The sequence below is a fragment of the Passer domesticus genome, chromosome 11 (genome assembly GCF_036417665.1).
Source record: "Passer domesticus isolate bPasDom1 chromosome 11, bPasDom1.hap1, whole genome shotgun sequence".
Taxonomy (NCBI): Eukaryota; Metazoa; Chordata; class Aves; order Passeriformes; family Passeridae; genus Passer; species Passer domesticus.
The window spans coordinates 15,006,664-15,022,087 of record NC_087484.1 but is presented as its reverse complement, the minus strand read 5'-3'; the positions used below and the strand labels follow the sequence as shown (position 1 = coordinate 15,022,087).

The following is a 15,424-nucleotide window of genomic DNA, read 5'->3' as shown; positions in this document are numbered from 1 at the left end:
AGCCAAAGTGCCCTCCTGATCCTGGGTCAGGTCCAAATGAGGACACAACCCTCCAGTAGCAAACACTGCCTGGGTGTGGAGATATATATTCCAGACCTTTGTAAATATGACGCCTGTAAGTGAGCATCCTACTCATTAGACCCTCTACTGCTAACTTCCGTGGAGTATCTATAATGCAAGTGCTGGTAGCAACAACCATTATTCTTTTTAGCCATCTCACACCCACTGATATCAATTCTTTATATTGACCCACTACTTTTCAGGAAAAAAAACCAAACAAACAAAACAAAAAAATCAAAAGAAACCCTAAAGAACAACAACTACACAGTGAAAGTGAAGATAAGCTTCTCAGGGTAAACTTCAAACTCCCACAGAAGTTCAATAAAGTCAAGTCAGAAAAGTAACACCACATCAGACTTGCTGGTTCAGACGTTACTAAGCACTGGCCAGACTCCATGCTTTCCCTTTTTATTTTACTTACAATTAGCTGGCAAGAGACGATGATTAGCTAGAAAAACCACATTCCCTTTTGACCTCCAGGTGTACAAAGCAGAACAGCATTAAGTATTTCCTAAAGCAAACCCAGGATCTTTAGGCAGAGTGCAGGATCTTCAAGCAGCCACGGCAGCAAGTCACCACACAGTGTTTATGGCACAAACTCTCACTATGGAGCCCTCAGCTCCTGCTCAGATCTATCAAGGCAGGCTCTGAGTGTCACAGCACTGTCAGGCAGGCACCTGCCTCCAGACTCTTTTCCAAAGCCTTGTTCCAAGGCTGGACCTGTACAAATTACTGCATGCAGGAGAATTTAAGGAGACAAGGTTACAGCATATTTCTGTACAATGGTGTGCACTGCCAGCTCAGCTCCCTGTTCTACTGGAGATCTGGACTTTACCATCTCTGTTACCAGTTCATATCCATACTCAGGAAGAATTAGAAAGGCCAAAGAGTGCAACAACAATGCCAAGTATTGTAAATGACCCAGGCAAAGCAAGGGGAGTTACTCCAGTGCAGGCAGCTCTGCTCACCAGGGGAATGTCACCGTACAGCACACAGGATCCAGTCACCTCGGCATTGAAACCTTCTTCTCTGTGGTAAAACTGATTACATTTAGCAGGTGATTATATGCTTGAAATTCATTCCTCTCCACCTCCAACAGATGGACAAATTGTGCTATGTCAGTTCATTCCTGTTACAAAATAGTCCCCAATTCCCCTGGAGAGCTCCCAGCAGCTCTGTTCCCTCCCTGGCCCGTCCATCCCACTGGCATTGCAAAGGGAGCCTTTACCTGCTCCTTTAGCCAGAGAGTTCCAACTCAAGGGTTTAATACAACTCTACCTTAAATAAAACTACTGCTGCCTATGAGACCTGCTAACTGGGATACCACAAAGACTAACTTTTCTGGAAACTGTGTTGCACAGCCAAAAACACTCTGGACTGAGGGCTCTGCAACACAGCTGCAATTGTTAGCAGTGACTAACATTGTTATCTAAAAATCTTCAAACTTACATTACTTTACAACCAGCATGGGAAGTCACACATGGTGCTGGCACAGCAGTGCAAGGTCATTTTAAAGCAAACACCAAGTTACAGAGCCCAGTGGAGACCAGATTTAAAAACCTCCCAGAAAAGTGTTTAAAAATCAACAAAAAAAATTTTTAAAACTGACAGACAGATTTTTGGGAAATGGGGAATATGACTGCACATGTATGGATTTGAAAGTAAGAACATGTTGAAAATAATGTTTTCTTTCCCCAGGATGAGGCAGACTGCTCTTTAACTTCACTTTTGTAAATGATGGCTGCTGGATAAGAAACATTTGTTTGTTTCTGAGAAACATTGAAAAAAAATAAAAAGCAAAGTGGGTGTTTTTCCACCCTTTGAAGAAACAAATACATGACTTTTTCACAAGAAAATGTGAAAATAAGAAAAGCTCTCAGAAACAAACCGGATCCACAAATAAGCAATATGAGTTTTGGCTGAAAACAGAAAATATTTCCTGAGGCTCTGGAGGTGTGTCAGGCTCCTGGCTGTGCTGGGCAGCAGCTGCAGCCACCATGGAGCAGCAGGGCTGGTGATGCTCTGAGCCCACTGCCAGGCAGCTGCCATGGCCCTGCTCCACCCTTCAGTGACACACTCCCTTTTTCCCCCCACAGAGGGGGGCAACTGGGTGACTGTGAGGTTTATTAACACTTCCATAAGTACTCTGTAAAGCAGTTTTCCCCCAGCCCCAAGTGAGCGGGCGGTGCGCTCGCTGCGTGACAGACGTTCCTCTGGCACATCCAGAGCAGCCCCTCATCCAAACAGCATTAGGGCCTGCTCCAGGATGACCTCAACAGCACACACTTTCCAAAAAGAGTTGTACAGAAACATTTAATTCAGCTCTCTTAGACATTAAGTCTTGTCTCATAAAGCTACTCTTAAAAAAAAATAAAATCAAGCAACATTTGGACTTTTAAAAAAACACATGAAGTTTCTTCTCAGTCATAATAGAAGAAACATAGTGTAAGTCCACTGGCATTAGTATTGGCACTTAGATTTACACCAACGCTCTCAAAATCTGAATTTGGACCAAAACCAAAACCCACATATAGACAGGGGCAAAGTTTATCCCCAAGCGAACAAAATAGCATCTCTTGTAGACATTAATGGCTTCTGAAACTCAAGCTTGATACAACATCAGTGATTTAAATGCCAAACCACATTCACTCTGTTTATCTTGGGAAGCTCCACATCCATGTAAGAACACCCTCAGACCATAACAGAGGAATGAAAGGTCAGGCTGTTACTTTCAGAACCAGTGCAGAAAACTTAAACAAGGTATGGGCACTTCCCTGGTCAGTGCCACACACTGCAGCTGGCTATTTTTCAAATATCGTGTAAGCAGCATTAATAACGTCTGATACAGAGAAATAAAAAACTCAACTTGAAATAAGCAATATAAATACACTCTCAAAGTAATTCAAACCAACCAGAAGTGAGCTACTTCAGTGCAAGATTTCTGCAGATGTGACTCCTGGGCCATGCCAGGCTGCTCATGGACCCCAGCTGATGACCTGCTCCTCCCACACCCAGAAGTTCTACATCACTATATAGCACTTAACTTCATCCAAAGCCTCCTTGGATTCTGTCTTTCTGACAAACACATGCAGATATTTTAATTTATACAGATCTCACTGCCCCACACAGCTGGACCCTGCTCTGCCCTGCTCGAGCACAGGCCCAGGCTCAGAAAACCCCTTGAGCTTGTCCAGTCACAGGGGTGAAAACCCTAAGCTGCAGCTCTGAATGCCACTTTCCAGTTGAAGATCTGTCCATGACTCATTTCAGCTCACACTTGCAGCTCAGCATCTCTTCAAATGTGACTTTTCCTTAGGGGAGATGAGCTCCAGCACTTCTGCAGCCTGAAACTTGTCAGCATTTTAAATGTGAGCAGGACTGGGGAGAATGGCTTCAGGAAAGGTATTACTAAGCACTAACTATAATTTATAACTAGAATAAGTGAATATTTTTCACTGTCTTGCAGTGCCAGGGCTTTTCACTACCCTTGATTACAAAAGGCAGTTATCTCACTCATTCAGAGATGGGTTTCAGGCTGGCCATCAGGCCCAGACAGGCTGCCCTGTGCCTTGGCAGACCCTGCAGCAAGACTGGTATTTCTGACAGGGCTATGTCCCACACCAGGTACCCCCATTTCCACTGGACACCCCCGAGGAACTGAACTCTGTGTGTGATGGCCATTAAGGAAAACAAAATCCCAAGTTTCATAGAGGGTTAAGTCCCAGGAGCTCTGGGTCCTGTTCCCAAGCCAGAAGCTGCAGGACTGTGAAGGGCAGGCACAAGGAGTCACCCATGACCTCAACAGCTACAAGAAAAAAACTGACTATTGCAACACCCATCTGTGGGGAAAAAAGCAACAGCAGATCCTACCTGTGATTCTGCAACCTTTCAAATTGTTCAACTCCTCCTTCCATAGCAACTCTGTATTTTAGAGGTACAAGATTAAAACATTGCCCTTTGAAAATGTTACTTGTCCCAGCACCAAGCTTCAGGCTCTTTAATGAAAAAAAGAGCCTCTAAACACCAGATCAAAACAAGTCAGTCACAAACAAATGCTTCCTAACATTCCTTATAAACCACAGAAAAGTTACATTGCCATCTCAAATGGCAAGATAAAAGTTAATGGATTCAAAGTCCTATCCCTATGCACCGAGCTAAGGCTGCATGCCTAAATCTGAGTGATTTAACACTCATTCATCAAAGTGAACTGTCTAATCTCAGAAAGTAACATCCCTTCTGCAGCCTTCAGCACCGATGCTCCATCAACAAGAATGTCACAGAGAAGGCTCCACCTCCCCCATCATCCCAACAGGAGCACTGCTGATGGCAGCACAGCACAGCCTGAGGGGAGCCAGGGCCACACACCCACAGTCCCAGGGCAGCCCAGCTCAGCAAGGGTGAACCTGAACCCAGCTCAAGGCCTGGACAGTCCCTATGCCCTGGCCTGGGCTGGAGGATCTCGAGGCTTTGGGTGTCTCAGAAATCACTGATGGGCTTTTTCTTTGTTACCCACCAGAAAAAGCAAGCACTCAGCACTCCTCAGCAGCACTGCACATCCCTCCAGCACTCCATTCTAGCAGGAGGCACCAAAGCTGTCTTTACTATCAGGATTTTCTCAAACACACAGTACCAAGCTCAATAGGGCCTTTCAGCCACGCTATCAAGAGGCCAACATAAAATTTTCAAAATATCCTTCCTTCTAATTCTAATCCAAACAACAGAGCACAGCTGTGAAAACTGAAGCCTGTACAGATCTACACTGTATGGGCTCCTTCTTAAAAGCACTGGGACAGGATTCAAGCTTCTACATTTTCTGATTCAAATTTATAGTCAGGCACAGAAAATTCCCATGGACTAGGGAAAAAAGAAGAATGCTTAAGCTGACAATTTTCTGGAAGATGAAAAAAAATCACTGCTGTCTTCTGCTGACACACTGTGCAGCGAGCTGGGACAGAGGTCCACACTATTCCCTGAAAACCAGGCAGCTCAGGGAGCTGCCAACTGGTGTTTGCTTAAGTTCCAAAAGGTACTTTTCTGGTCAAAAACCAGAATAAATATAATAAATGCCACATGGAAAAGCTAAAATTCGCTTATTTAACCAAAAGGTTTGGTTAAATAAATAGCCGCAAATGAGAGGAAAAGGGATTAAAACACTGGTTTTGAAGTCTGATGTATTTTTTTCTAACAATTTTGCTGCTTGTCATTTCACTCTCCAGCTCAGAGCCAAAGCCAGAACAACCAGCACACCATAACACAATTCCCAGTGCTCCTCTCCCCAGCAGAAGGGAATACTAGAAAACCAAGGACAAAATTCCTTTACATGACACTAGAAACCAAATTCACCTCGCTAATTTGGATGGGACAGTTTTGATGAATAATAACAGAAATTTAATTTTCCTGTTTTTCTTAAGCAGAATGACAGGGAAGGAGGGGTGATTTCTCTCCCTGAGAAACTACCCTTTTCAGGTCAGTGTCACCATGATCAGTTCAGAAAGCACAGGTTAATCCTGACAGCAGGAAAGCTGGTCCCCAGCTAGAGGAAAGCCACAGAGCAGCTGAGACTGGAGAGCCTCTCACTGTAGCCATTCAGAGAAGGAATGTTGCGTCCAACCCTCCCTCCTGTCACTCAGGCAGGGAAAGGAGAGCTAGAAACTTCACAGGTTCAGATGATGTATTTGATGTTGCCACCACCACAATGTCTTGGCCCCTCACAGACCCCAAACTCCTTTTATCCTACCTTCCAGCCAGCAGAATTACTCAGGAAGCTCCATAGCAGACAGAATTTTTCATTTTAAATGAGACACTACAAACCCTCTGGATCTCCTGTAAGAGTCCAATGGATGGGTTTCCTGCCCTGCTCTTGAGGCTCAAGGTTGGTACTGACCCCAGTGAAGTCTGGATCAGATCCCACTGCAAGAGCTCCAAAGCAGTTATTTCACCAGTGGGACCAGACTGAACGCCAGCTCTCCTCTCCAGACACTCAGTGAGTGGGTAAGATTTCACAAGAGCACAGTCCACCAGGTAAAACAGTCTCTGGAAAAGCCTGGCCTTGAACAAAGCTGAATACAGCCAGCTGAAGACTTGAAAACTTACTCCAGGGTCATTCTGCAAGCTTCACATGAGATGTATGGAACAACCATCTCTCAAACCCAGAGGGAGCTTGGCATGGGAAGAAAGAGATGGCCACAAATCTGAGCTTCAAGACACTTAATTACATTTCTATCTGCTCTCAGTGTTCTTGGCAGCTCCCATCAAATATATCTGGAGAAAGTGTTTTCATGTGAGGAGACATTTGAAAATTGTCTGGCACAACACAGACCCAAGGCCACAAAGGGTGATGCTGCAAGGACTCCGACTGCCCCGGTGCTGTCCCAAACCCAGCAGCACTGTGCTCGCAGCATAGCTCCATCAGTGAAACTCACCAGCAGCAACTCAGGTTAGAAATGCTCCTGCTCACATTGCCCAGAAGCAAAACCAGCCATTAATCTGTGAAAGGGACATTTATTAAAATGGTCCCAATGAAAACATGGAGGTTTTTCAAAGACCAACACTCCTGAAGTCGTCACCAAACTGCCAAGGTGTCAGTGCTACAAGACCAACTTAGCCATTCTGAGGCTACGTGTAATTTTGTAGAAGCAACATCATTAAAAGAATATTAAATACTGGCAATACACAACTTTACTTTTTTCCTTCAGATTCTGTGCAAAGATTTATATTTGCCACTCCATATTTTCAGGATGTCAGCAGGAAAAACAAATCATGAAATGTCGTATTAGGTCTTCTCAGGACACTTGCAAAATCACCCACATTTAACATCTTTGGTCAAAGAGTTCTGATACACTTATTCAGAAACAGCTCAAAAGACTTAACACTGTCACCTGTAACTCTTCCAGCTATTATATGAAGCACAAATAAGTTCAATTCCTATACATGAAAACACGAGGGGGGAAAAAAATATTTTAAGTACTAAACATTGCTTAAAGGGACTTTTCAGCTACACATTTACCTGTCTCTGGGTAATCAGACTCTCCTCTTGCCTGCACAGAGCAACATCCAAAACCCAGTAGTGCTGTAAGGGTGAGGACACCTAGCCCAACACCTCAGCACAGCCCAAGGCATGTCTGTGGAGAACACAGCCACGCCTGGAAGAAAACAGCTGGGACACCACTGCTGACTGTGCTGTCCTGCAGGATGACACCAGGGACGCACAAAATCTGAAACAGGCACTTAAAATTCTGAACTAGACTGATTGTTTAACTTGCCTTTCTTCAAGGAAATCACTGCTTAAATTTTTTGTCTTGGTCATCAAACGGGCTGGCACTTTCATAAACAGAAACTAGTAGTACACTATAAATGAACCCTGAAGATCATTTCCCAGGGGGCTTTCCACAAGGCTCTCACTGATTTCGATTTTCTTTCGGTCATAGAATGCTTCCCAAAATTAACATTTTTCCAGAGACATTCATTTTCTACAAAGAATAAATAATGTAGAAAAAAAGGAATTGCCTGAGCTAAGTGATGCCAGATGAGCCTCCTGGAATCACAGAGCTTTGTTTTAAAGATTCCTGACTGCTGTAAAGTCATAGCAGCAAACGAGTGCAAAAACACTGATGCCTTGAAAGATATCCCGAAGCCATAGAGTGCCAAAACACCGGGCTGTAAGACTTCAGACGTTTGCAGCCACATGACTCAGGCTTAAATTTCAAATACTTACCATTTTTTCCTTCTGACATAATATTTAATGAAACCAGAGTTCAGTAGTAGTATCACTCCTGCTATACATGTCTTGCAGCAGTTTCTGCCTAGACAGCTGTTTGTGTGCTTACAGCTAGCTTGTGTTTGATTTAGAAAGGCTTTCCATATGCTTTAAGAATTGGAAAACTATTGTTTTAGCTGACTGTATGCTGTTATTTTTAACACAAGTGAACATTGAAAAGCATCAGAAGCTCATTTTGAAAGCACCAATAGCACCTAAAATCACATTACAGCTGAACACATGCAAACATGTCAGCAAACCACAGTGGCTGTGATCACCTAGAAGTCATCACACATGTGTAGATCTACCCAGAGCTCACTTCTCTTCAGTGAAAAAACTTTTTAATGCTCCTGATACAGGAAAGGCAATTGATGTGTATACTAGTGGTAGTAAGATGCATGTAATATACATGAAATTAGCAACAGTCCACAATGACAAAATTTAAAAGTAGATTGAAGATGCAAGGCTACAGATATATTAACAAATTCCTGTTTAAAAAAAAAAAAAAAACAACAATATGTTTGAGGCTTTGGAAAGCAGTGCTCACAGCCCAGCCCAAAGGTGAGCAGCAACACCCCAATACTGCTGCTTTCGCTTTTTTCACTTCCATTAAAAGCTACACTGTTGTTTCACTGCTGTAACATAATGATGTGGAAGCACATTACAGCAGCCACTCAAAGACTGTGGTAAAGCAAACTTACACAACCTTATTTCTCGTGGACTTCAGAGGACCTGCACAAGTTACATGATGGCAGAATTAAGCCCTGGGGTTCAGGAAACCCAACCTGCCCCAGTAAAGGATGTGAAGCTCCCTGCTCTTCATCACCTGCTTCACTTCATCTCATCCTGCCCACCTGCAGCTCTCCTGCATAGTAATTCACAGCACATTAGGAGAGATGAGGAACTTTACGAAAGAAATCAATTCTAACAATACACTACAGCCATCCATTAATAAATCTTCGCCCAAAAATGGCCCCAAACTGTGGGTTTCCATCAGAATACTGAACTTCCAGAAGAGCAGAGAATCACTGGAATCCTACTGTGAACACTTGTCTAGCTGCATGCCTGTATGAAGCCAAGCAGCGTCCAGCCCAAAGCTCCATGACACAGCAGCCCTGTCTGTTCCCCTCTTCCCCTCCTCACTCATCTGAGCCCTGTACCACCCACAGAAGCAGAGTGAGACCTTCTCTGAAAAGAGGGCTCATGAGCACAGCTCAGTTCAGGGACAGCCAGCAGCAGAGCACGAGGCTGGGCAGCACCAGCACTGCTGCACTGCTGCTGGGGAAAAGCTGTTTGAACATGGTGAGCCCTGTCACCCACACGTGGCAAGGGAAACAGGGAAACTTGTAAGCAGGGCTTATAAACAGCACAGCCTCGGAAACTATGCACACATTGGGATTTATTATCTAGAAACAATGTCTGGCATCAAGATTCCAGAAAAAAATAGGTTACAAAGCAAATAGCAGCCACCTCTCAGGCTGTGAGAACACCTTGCTTCTTTTCAAACACCACTTCAGAGTCCTCACGGGAGCATCACTGAGACCATCAGCTCCAAAATCCCAGCTGTGCTGGCAAGGGCTGCTGAACCAGGCACAGAGGGTACATTTGGAAATCCTTTTAAAGAAAGATTTCACAATATTTTTGGCATCATTTCAACAAGTCCCACTGCCACAAACATCAAACCACAAATCAGTGCCCACTGCTTATAACCATTGATAAGGTCTGCTGCAAACACAGCAAGGCAAATCAGATCAAGCAGGTACAGTGAGCTCAGGACTGGAGTCTCCACATTCCCAGCAGGGGGAATGACCTTTAAATACCTGAAGCAACCTTGGCTGCTGCTCCAGAGAAGACTGGGAGGTACACACATCTTCCACATGCTCACCTGCACTTTACCGCACACAAGCCAGGAATGCCATCACAGAAATTAGAAGCTAAAAAGTCTCCCAAACAAATACAGTCCCAAATAATCTCTCTTAAGTGTGAATAATGCTAATCCTGTATTACCTGCAAAATCATGATCTTCTTACCACATCAGAGACTCGCTGATCCCTGTGGTATATTCCTGCAACATCCAAGCTGTATGATTTCACATGTAACTGCCTGTCCCACTAACTTTGGGGAAAACAGACGAAACTTCAATGTTGCTATAGGTGAAAGAATCATAAAAAGTGAAAGGAAGGAAAAAGCAAAAGAGAGAGCAGGCTTTGCTGTATTATAATTTCAAAAAGAAACCTCAATATCTATATTTTCTAGATTATTCTTCTAATCCATTTAATTCAATTCTACATATCTTCCAGAAACAGAGAGGCTTCTTCATTAAACAGCAGCATGACAGGAAAAGCTTCCATCAGAGGGAAGTAGAGAACAGGCTGACAAAAACAAAATAAAACAAAAAAACAAACCCAAATCAAAAAACAAGCAATCACAGCTTATTCCACAGCAAAGCCAGAAACCAAGGCTCTGGGAAGGGGGGCACATTTCAGCAGCAGATGAAGCTTTCAGCAGCAAATGGTCACAACAGCAGTGGGGACACGTCCAGTTCATGCCCCAGCTCACTGTGTTCTGTAACCCAGCTGCTGATGACACTTCATTCCTATTGCGTATGCGTGAGCTTTGCTGCTGACCTCACTACTGGAATTGTACCATCCAGTCCATGCCAAAAACTTCAGCACAAACTATGAAACTTGACAGGACTGAGCACATTTGGAACAGAAGATTTTGCGTGAACGGCAGCAGACCAGGAATGTGCAGTCTTGTCATCCTTTGAGTGGGACTGGGAAAGGAGGCCCAAGAGCAATTGAGGACCATGGCACAGTTTGTCAGAACACGACAGGAGCCCTCACACTGCAATGGCCACTGCCATTTCAGTTAGACACACACAGCTTGCCTTAGCTCTGAGGGCAGGACTGACCCACACCAACAGGCATCCACTTCCAAAAGCAGTTCATACTTTCCCTTACTGAACCGGGCCAAAAGAAATATTCTGAGAGATGAAAATATTTTCTTTGCCGTTTTACTTAGTACAGAGCTACACCATGGACTAACAACAGACCTGCGCTTCCACACAGCTGGGTACTGACACAAGATACATCTGTGTCAAAACTAAGTCACATACCATGCACACATTAGAACATCAAGACAGCTGGGCCAGCTCCACACTTCCTGCACCCATACATCAGCCTGATGTAAAAGACAGGGCTGTATCTGCCATTATACATCCCCTAAATATCCTACAGTAGTGACAGTTGCCATAACTGTAATCCCAGAATACATTAATAGAGACCATAAGACGTCATCTACTCTATCCAGTGACCACAAACCACCCTGCTACAACCAAAATCCCACACCCAGAGCCTCACAACACTTGCTTGTCAGCCAGAGAGAGCTTGTGATGCCAAGGACAAGCAGAGGGCCCCCCTTCAACACCCCCACAGCACCAACATTTGTTTCACAGCAGTTACGTGCCGGGAGAGAGGGAGCCTGGGAGAGGAGAGCAACATGGGACACCTGAAACTAAATTAGGATGTTGAGGGGGAGGAAGAAGGGAAAAAAGATGCATTTATTTATGCAAACTCTCCTCGGGGGCCAGGCAGCGCTGCCAGCAGTTCTGGCCAGGCTGATGATTCACAACATGTCAGGGGGAGATCAGACTACTTGAAAGAACCAGGCTTCAAGGGTTTTCTGGAGAAAAAAAAAATCAGAGGGGTTGGGGTTATTAGATAGTTTATAGCTCATATATATATGGATTAGGATTAAGCTTTCAGTTACAGGATCTCATCCTAGTTACACCAGCATCCTTCCCCTCACTGCATTCATTTTGCCCACAATTCACAACGTTGTTATTTAGCCCCTTGTGTGAACACAGAATTATTACGGGCTTCCTGCGACTTTTCCAAGGCTTTCTCCCCATTTCAGAAGCTGGCACAAGTCCAAAACATCCTTAAATTCTGCAATTTTGAGTCCCCCTGATTTCTTTATCTTTTAGAGCATCTACAGTTATTCATGTACTTCCCCAGAAACTCCTGTTGGCAAAAAGCGCATTTACAGGCACTCAGCATTTTGATCAACTCAGGATGCCCGGAGACTCCAGTCAGAGGCAGCCAAAGTAGATTTGGTTTGCACAAAGTTAGTGGCCACTGCTGAGAACTTTGGTGCTTGTGGCTCCCTTTCAAGAACAGGGAGGAGACGAGTACAGGATCCCCTCACTACAGGCTTGGGTTCCGCTGCAGCAGGTAAGTGAGAAGCCCAGTGATCAATCATCTCCTCTCCTTACAGCCCTGGTTCCCCACAGCACAGAGCCATTCCCACCCACTCCCTAAGGCCAGACCCCTAACAGGGCACAGGATACAGCTAAACAAGGCTGAGGTTACACTCACAAGCTTCTTCTGCAAAACACAAGCATTTGGTTCTCTTTAGCCTTGCATACTCTTGTAGGCAAGATCAGATATTTGTCATAATAGCACCTTGTTATTTTAACACCTCCCTAATTCCACAAAGGGGACACAAAGCCATTCTGTACAACCCAGACTAGCACAACACTACCAACCTAGGCTTTCCCTTTCTCCTTCCCTTACCTTCTCCTTTGTCACCAGCCACTGGGTTCAGCCTCACCTGAGGTCTGTCCCCTGCATCAGCATCTCCCCAGGGAACACCCCTGCCTCCACAGTGCCCCACACCATTAACTCCTTCACTCAGGGCATCCTGCCACTAGTGTCTAGCAGAAAGGTTTCTCACTAGCACAGGGAAAGAAATAATTAACAATACGCTCACATAGTTTTACCCTGGAATCCACCAACTATGTATGTGGTACCTCATTTCTATCCGCTAAAAATCAAGCTTTTCATTGTAGAGAAAAGTACAGCTTTTTCAGACCAGGAATTATTCCCATTACTGGCTGGTGAAGATTAAAGCTCACGGATCTCTCAGCTTGGCTCTACTATCAACTCCAATCAAACTGCTGAATTTTCTGCTTGATGATATCAAAGTAAATTCTCATTCTGAATTGCGAAAGTAGTAATAACCTTTTCTTGTCATCTGCTGTGCCCACTGATTCTTATCTAAGATATCCAATTCTCTCTCACTCGACACTTGCCCTGGAAAACTACACGAAACCGACGCAGTGAAACTACAAAGTGAGTTTTATTTCATGTCACTTTCTGCCTGTCTCGGATTTCCCCGGACTAGCAACACGCACACCAGCCACACGAACAACGGCAGAGCCGGCACCGCACACCCGACCGCCGCCGGAGGCTGCGGCAAGGGGGTACCCCGGTGACCCTGACACATCCCGGCCCGGGCCGTGGGGGGGCTAAGAGACTCCCACGGGACCCCGCATCCCCGCGCCGCTCCGGGACCCTCCGGCGGGTCAGGCAGGGCCGGCCCGGGGGTGCCCCTCACCGGAGGCGGCGGCGGAGAAGCCCCTGAGCCTCGTCCCCCGCCGAGCCCCGCGACCGGCACCCAACTCCGCCGGGAGCGCCGGAGCCGCCGAGCGGCGACAGCCGGGATGCGGCCGGGGCAGCGGCCCCCGCGCTGCGTGTCCCGCGTCCCCGCACACCCACCCTCCGCGCCGGCGGGGCGACAAGTTGCCACGAACTCGCGCTACGGGGGTGATGCTCCGCCGGTCCCGCCGCCACCCCGGAGCCCCGCCGCCCCCGGAGGCTCGGAGCCCGCCGGCCGCCCCTACCTGCAGCCGCTCCGTGGCCGGCTGCCACATGGTGCCGCGGCGGCGGGAGGCGCTGCCGAGCGGGGCCGCGCGCGGCTCTCTGCGGGCGCGCGCCCCGCCCCGCCCCGCCCACGCGTGGGGGCCACGCGCGGACCCGCCCGGCAGCGCCGGGGCTGGGGCACGGCAGCCCCGGCTCGGCAACCATCCTCCGGGCTCGGCAACCAGCCTCCGGGCTCGGCAACCATCCCTCGGGCACGGCAACCATCCCTCGGGCACGGCATTCCTCCCCCGAGCATGGCATCCATCCCACCTGGGCACGGCATCGATCCCCTGGGCACGGCCTCCATCCCAGCCGGACGCCTGTGGTGACCGGGACAGCGCCTCCCGCAGGTGCTGCCGCAGCCCGGCGTGTCCCGGCCCCGCTCGGCCTCTCGGGCAGCGGTGCCGGTGTCGCCGCTCGCTGCCGCGGAGGGTGCTCCCCCTCAGAGGAGCCTTCCCCACGGGACGCTGCCTCGCCACAGCTGAAACTTTTCCTCCGGTTCTGCAGGTGGCTCAAGCTGCTGCCAAGCACGTAGGACGTGTCAGGGCGCTGTAAGGCCGCTGCTGCTGGCAGTGCGGGGTCATGGAGCACAGCTGGGGGCAGGATCCCCCTGCCCGGCCAGTGCCGGGGTGGTCCCCCGAGGGACCAGCACCAAACCAGCAACAAGGCCACATCCAGCTGTTTCATGGTGTCAAGCATCCCAGCTGTGCCCCGGCACCCACAAAGACAGACATACACATTCTAGAGGTCTGCAAGGCACTGCTCTTCCCTGTGGAGGCCAGAGATGCCACAGAAAAGCAAAGTCTCTGCAGGTTCCAAAGCTGCACCAAAGAACATTTTTTCTAGACACAAAAGCTGCCCCTGGCCCTCCCTGCTCATGTAGGTAATGCCTCATGCCTGGATGCAGGAGGATTTGTTGAAAACCCAGAGGAGCCCGTGTCATACTCATCCCAAGCATTGACCACCACATCCCACAGGCTGCAAGCCAGGCTCCAACACATTGTGGGTGTGTGCCCCTGGGACACAGGGCATCCTTTCTTTGTCAGTGTTTTAAATAGCAAGGAAAAGCAAAACTGAAGGGAATCTTCTCAAAAAAAGGGTGTCAGGCTCACCTGTGGACAAACCATGACCTTTGGCAGGGCAGCTCTGCTACAGGATTCATCTCGAGGGCCAACACCTTGACACCCATTGCAGGATCTAGGTGAGGCTGGATGTGATCAGAGTAAGACTCTGTGAACATGAACTTTTAGATTGTTTCTGGAAAGATTCTATCAGTATGCCCCTGGGCAGTGATGGCCTGATTAAAGCAATCCACGTGTTGCAGCTGCATTTACTGATGCATCACCCCCTTCCTTCCCCTCAGGAAGGGAAGCACTAATTCTGCACCAGCTCTTGGCCAAGATGCCCACTAGAGCTCTTTCCAAACACCATGTCCCTGTCACACCATTGTTTGTTTCAACTGGTGCCTACACTCCTGCACGAGGGCCTTTTCTAAAAGCCTCACTCTTCCTCAAGTGAGCTCTGGAGCAGTTTCATCGACCCTTCCCATATGGATAAATCCACCCACCACCATTTCCTGAACCAGCTAGGAGCTGGCACAACCCAGGCTGTCAGCAGCAGGGCACACAAAGGAAGTTCAGGATCTGCAATTAGCAGGAGACCAACCCTGGGGCTGGAGGCTGCTTCTTTCTTGGTTTATATGACTTTTATACAAACTAAAACAATTGGGGAGGGAAATCTGCATTTGCTACGAAATGGGTGGCACATTATGGGAACAAATGAATTACTTAATTTCAAAAAAGGATATGAAAACAAGAGAAAATGAATGCTGTAGGCTTCAGATTTTAGTTGTATGAGAAGAAGGAAGGAATATGCTCAAACATGGGGAGGAGCAGCTCAGCTG

The 15,424-nt window shown here is 47.2% G+C and overlaps 1 protein-coding gene across 5 annotated transcripts in view; it reads right to left on the bottom strand.

Annotated features, from left to right (window-relative positions):
• The window catches only part of PID1 (phosphotyrosine interaction domain containing 1), a 96,822-nt gene that overhangs the window by 70,267 nt on the left and 11,131 nt on the right, over window positions 1-15,424 (bottom strand). Inside the window, exon 1 of one of the 5 annotated variants that reach the window (XM_064385885.1) lies at window positions 13,503-13,612. The exons of 2 other annotated variants lie outside the window; for them this stretch is intronic. In XM_064385885.1, coding sequence (XP_064241955.1) covers window positions 13,503-13,532 — 30 coding nt within the window. In that variant the 5' untranslated portion in view covers window positions 13,533-13,612. 2 more of the 5 variants (XM_064385888.1, XM_064385887.1) reach the window with 2 other exon arrangements.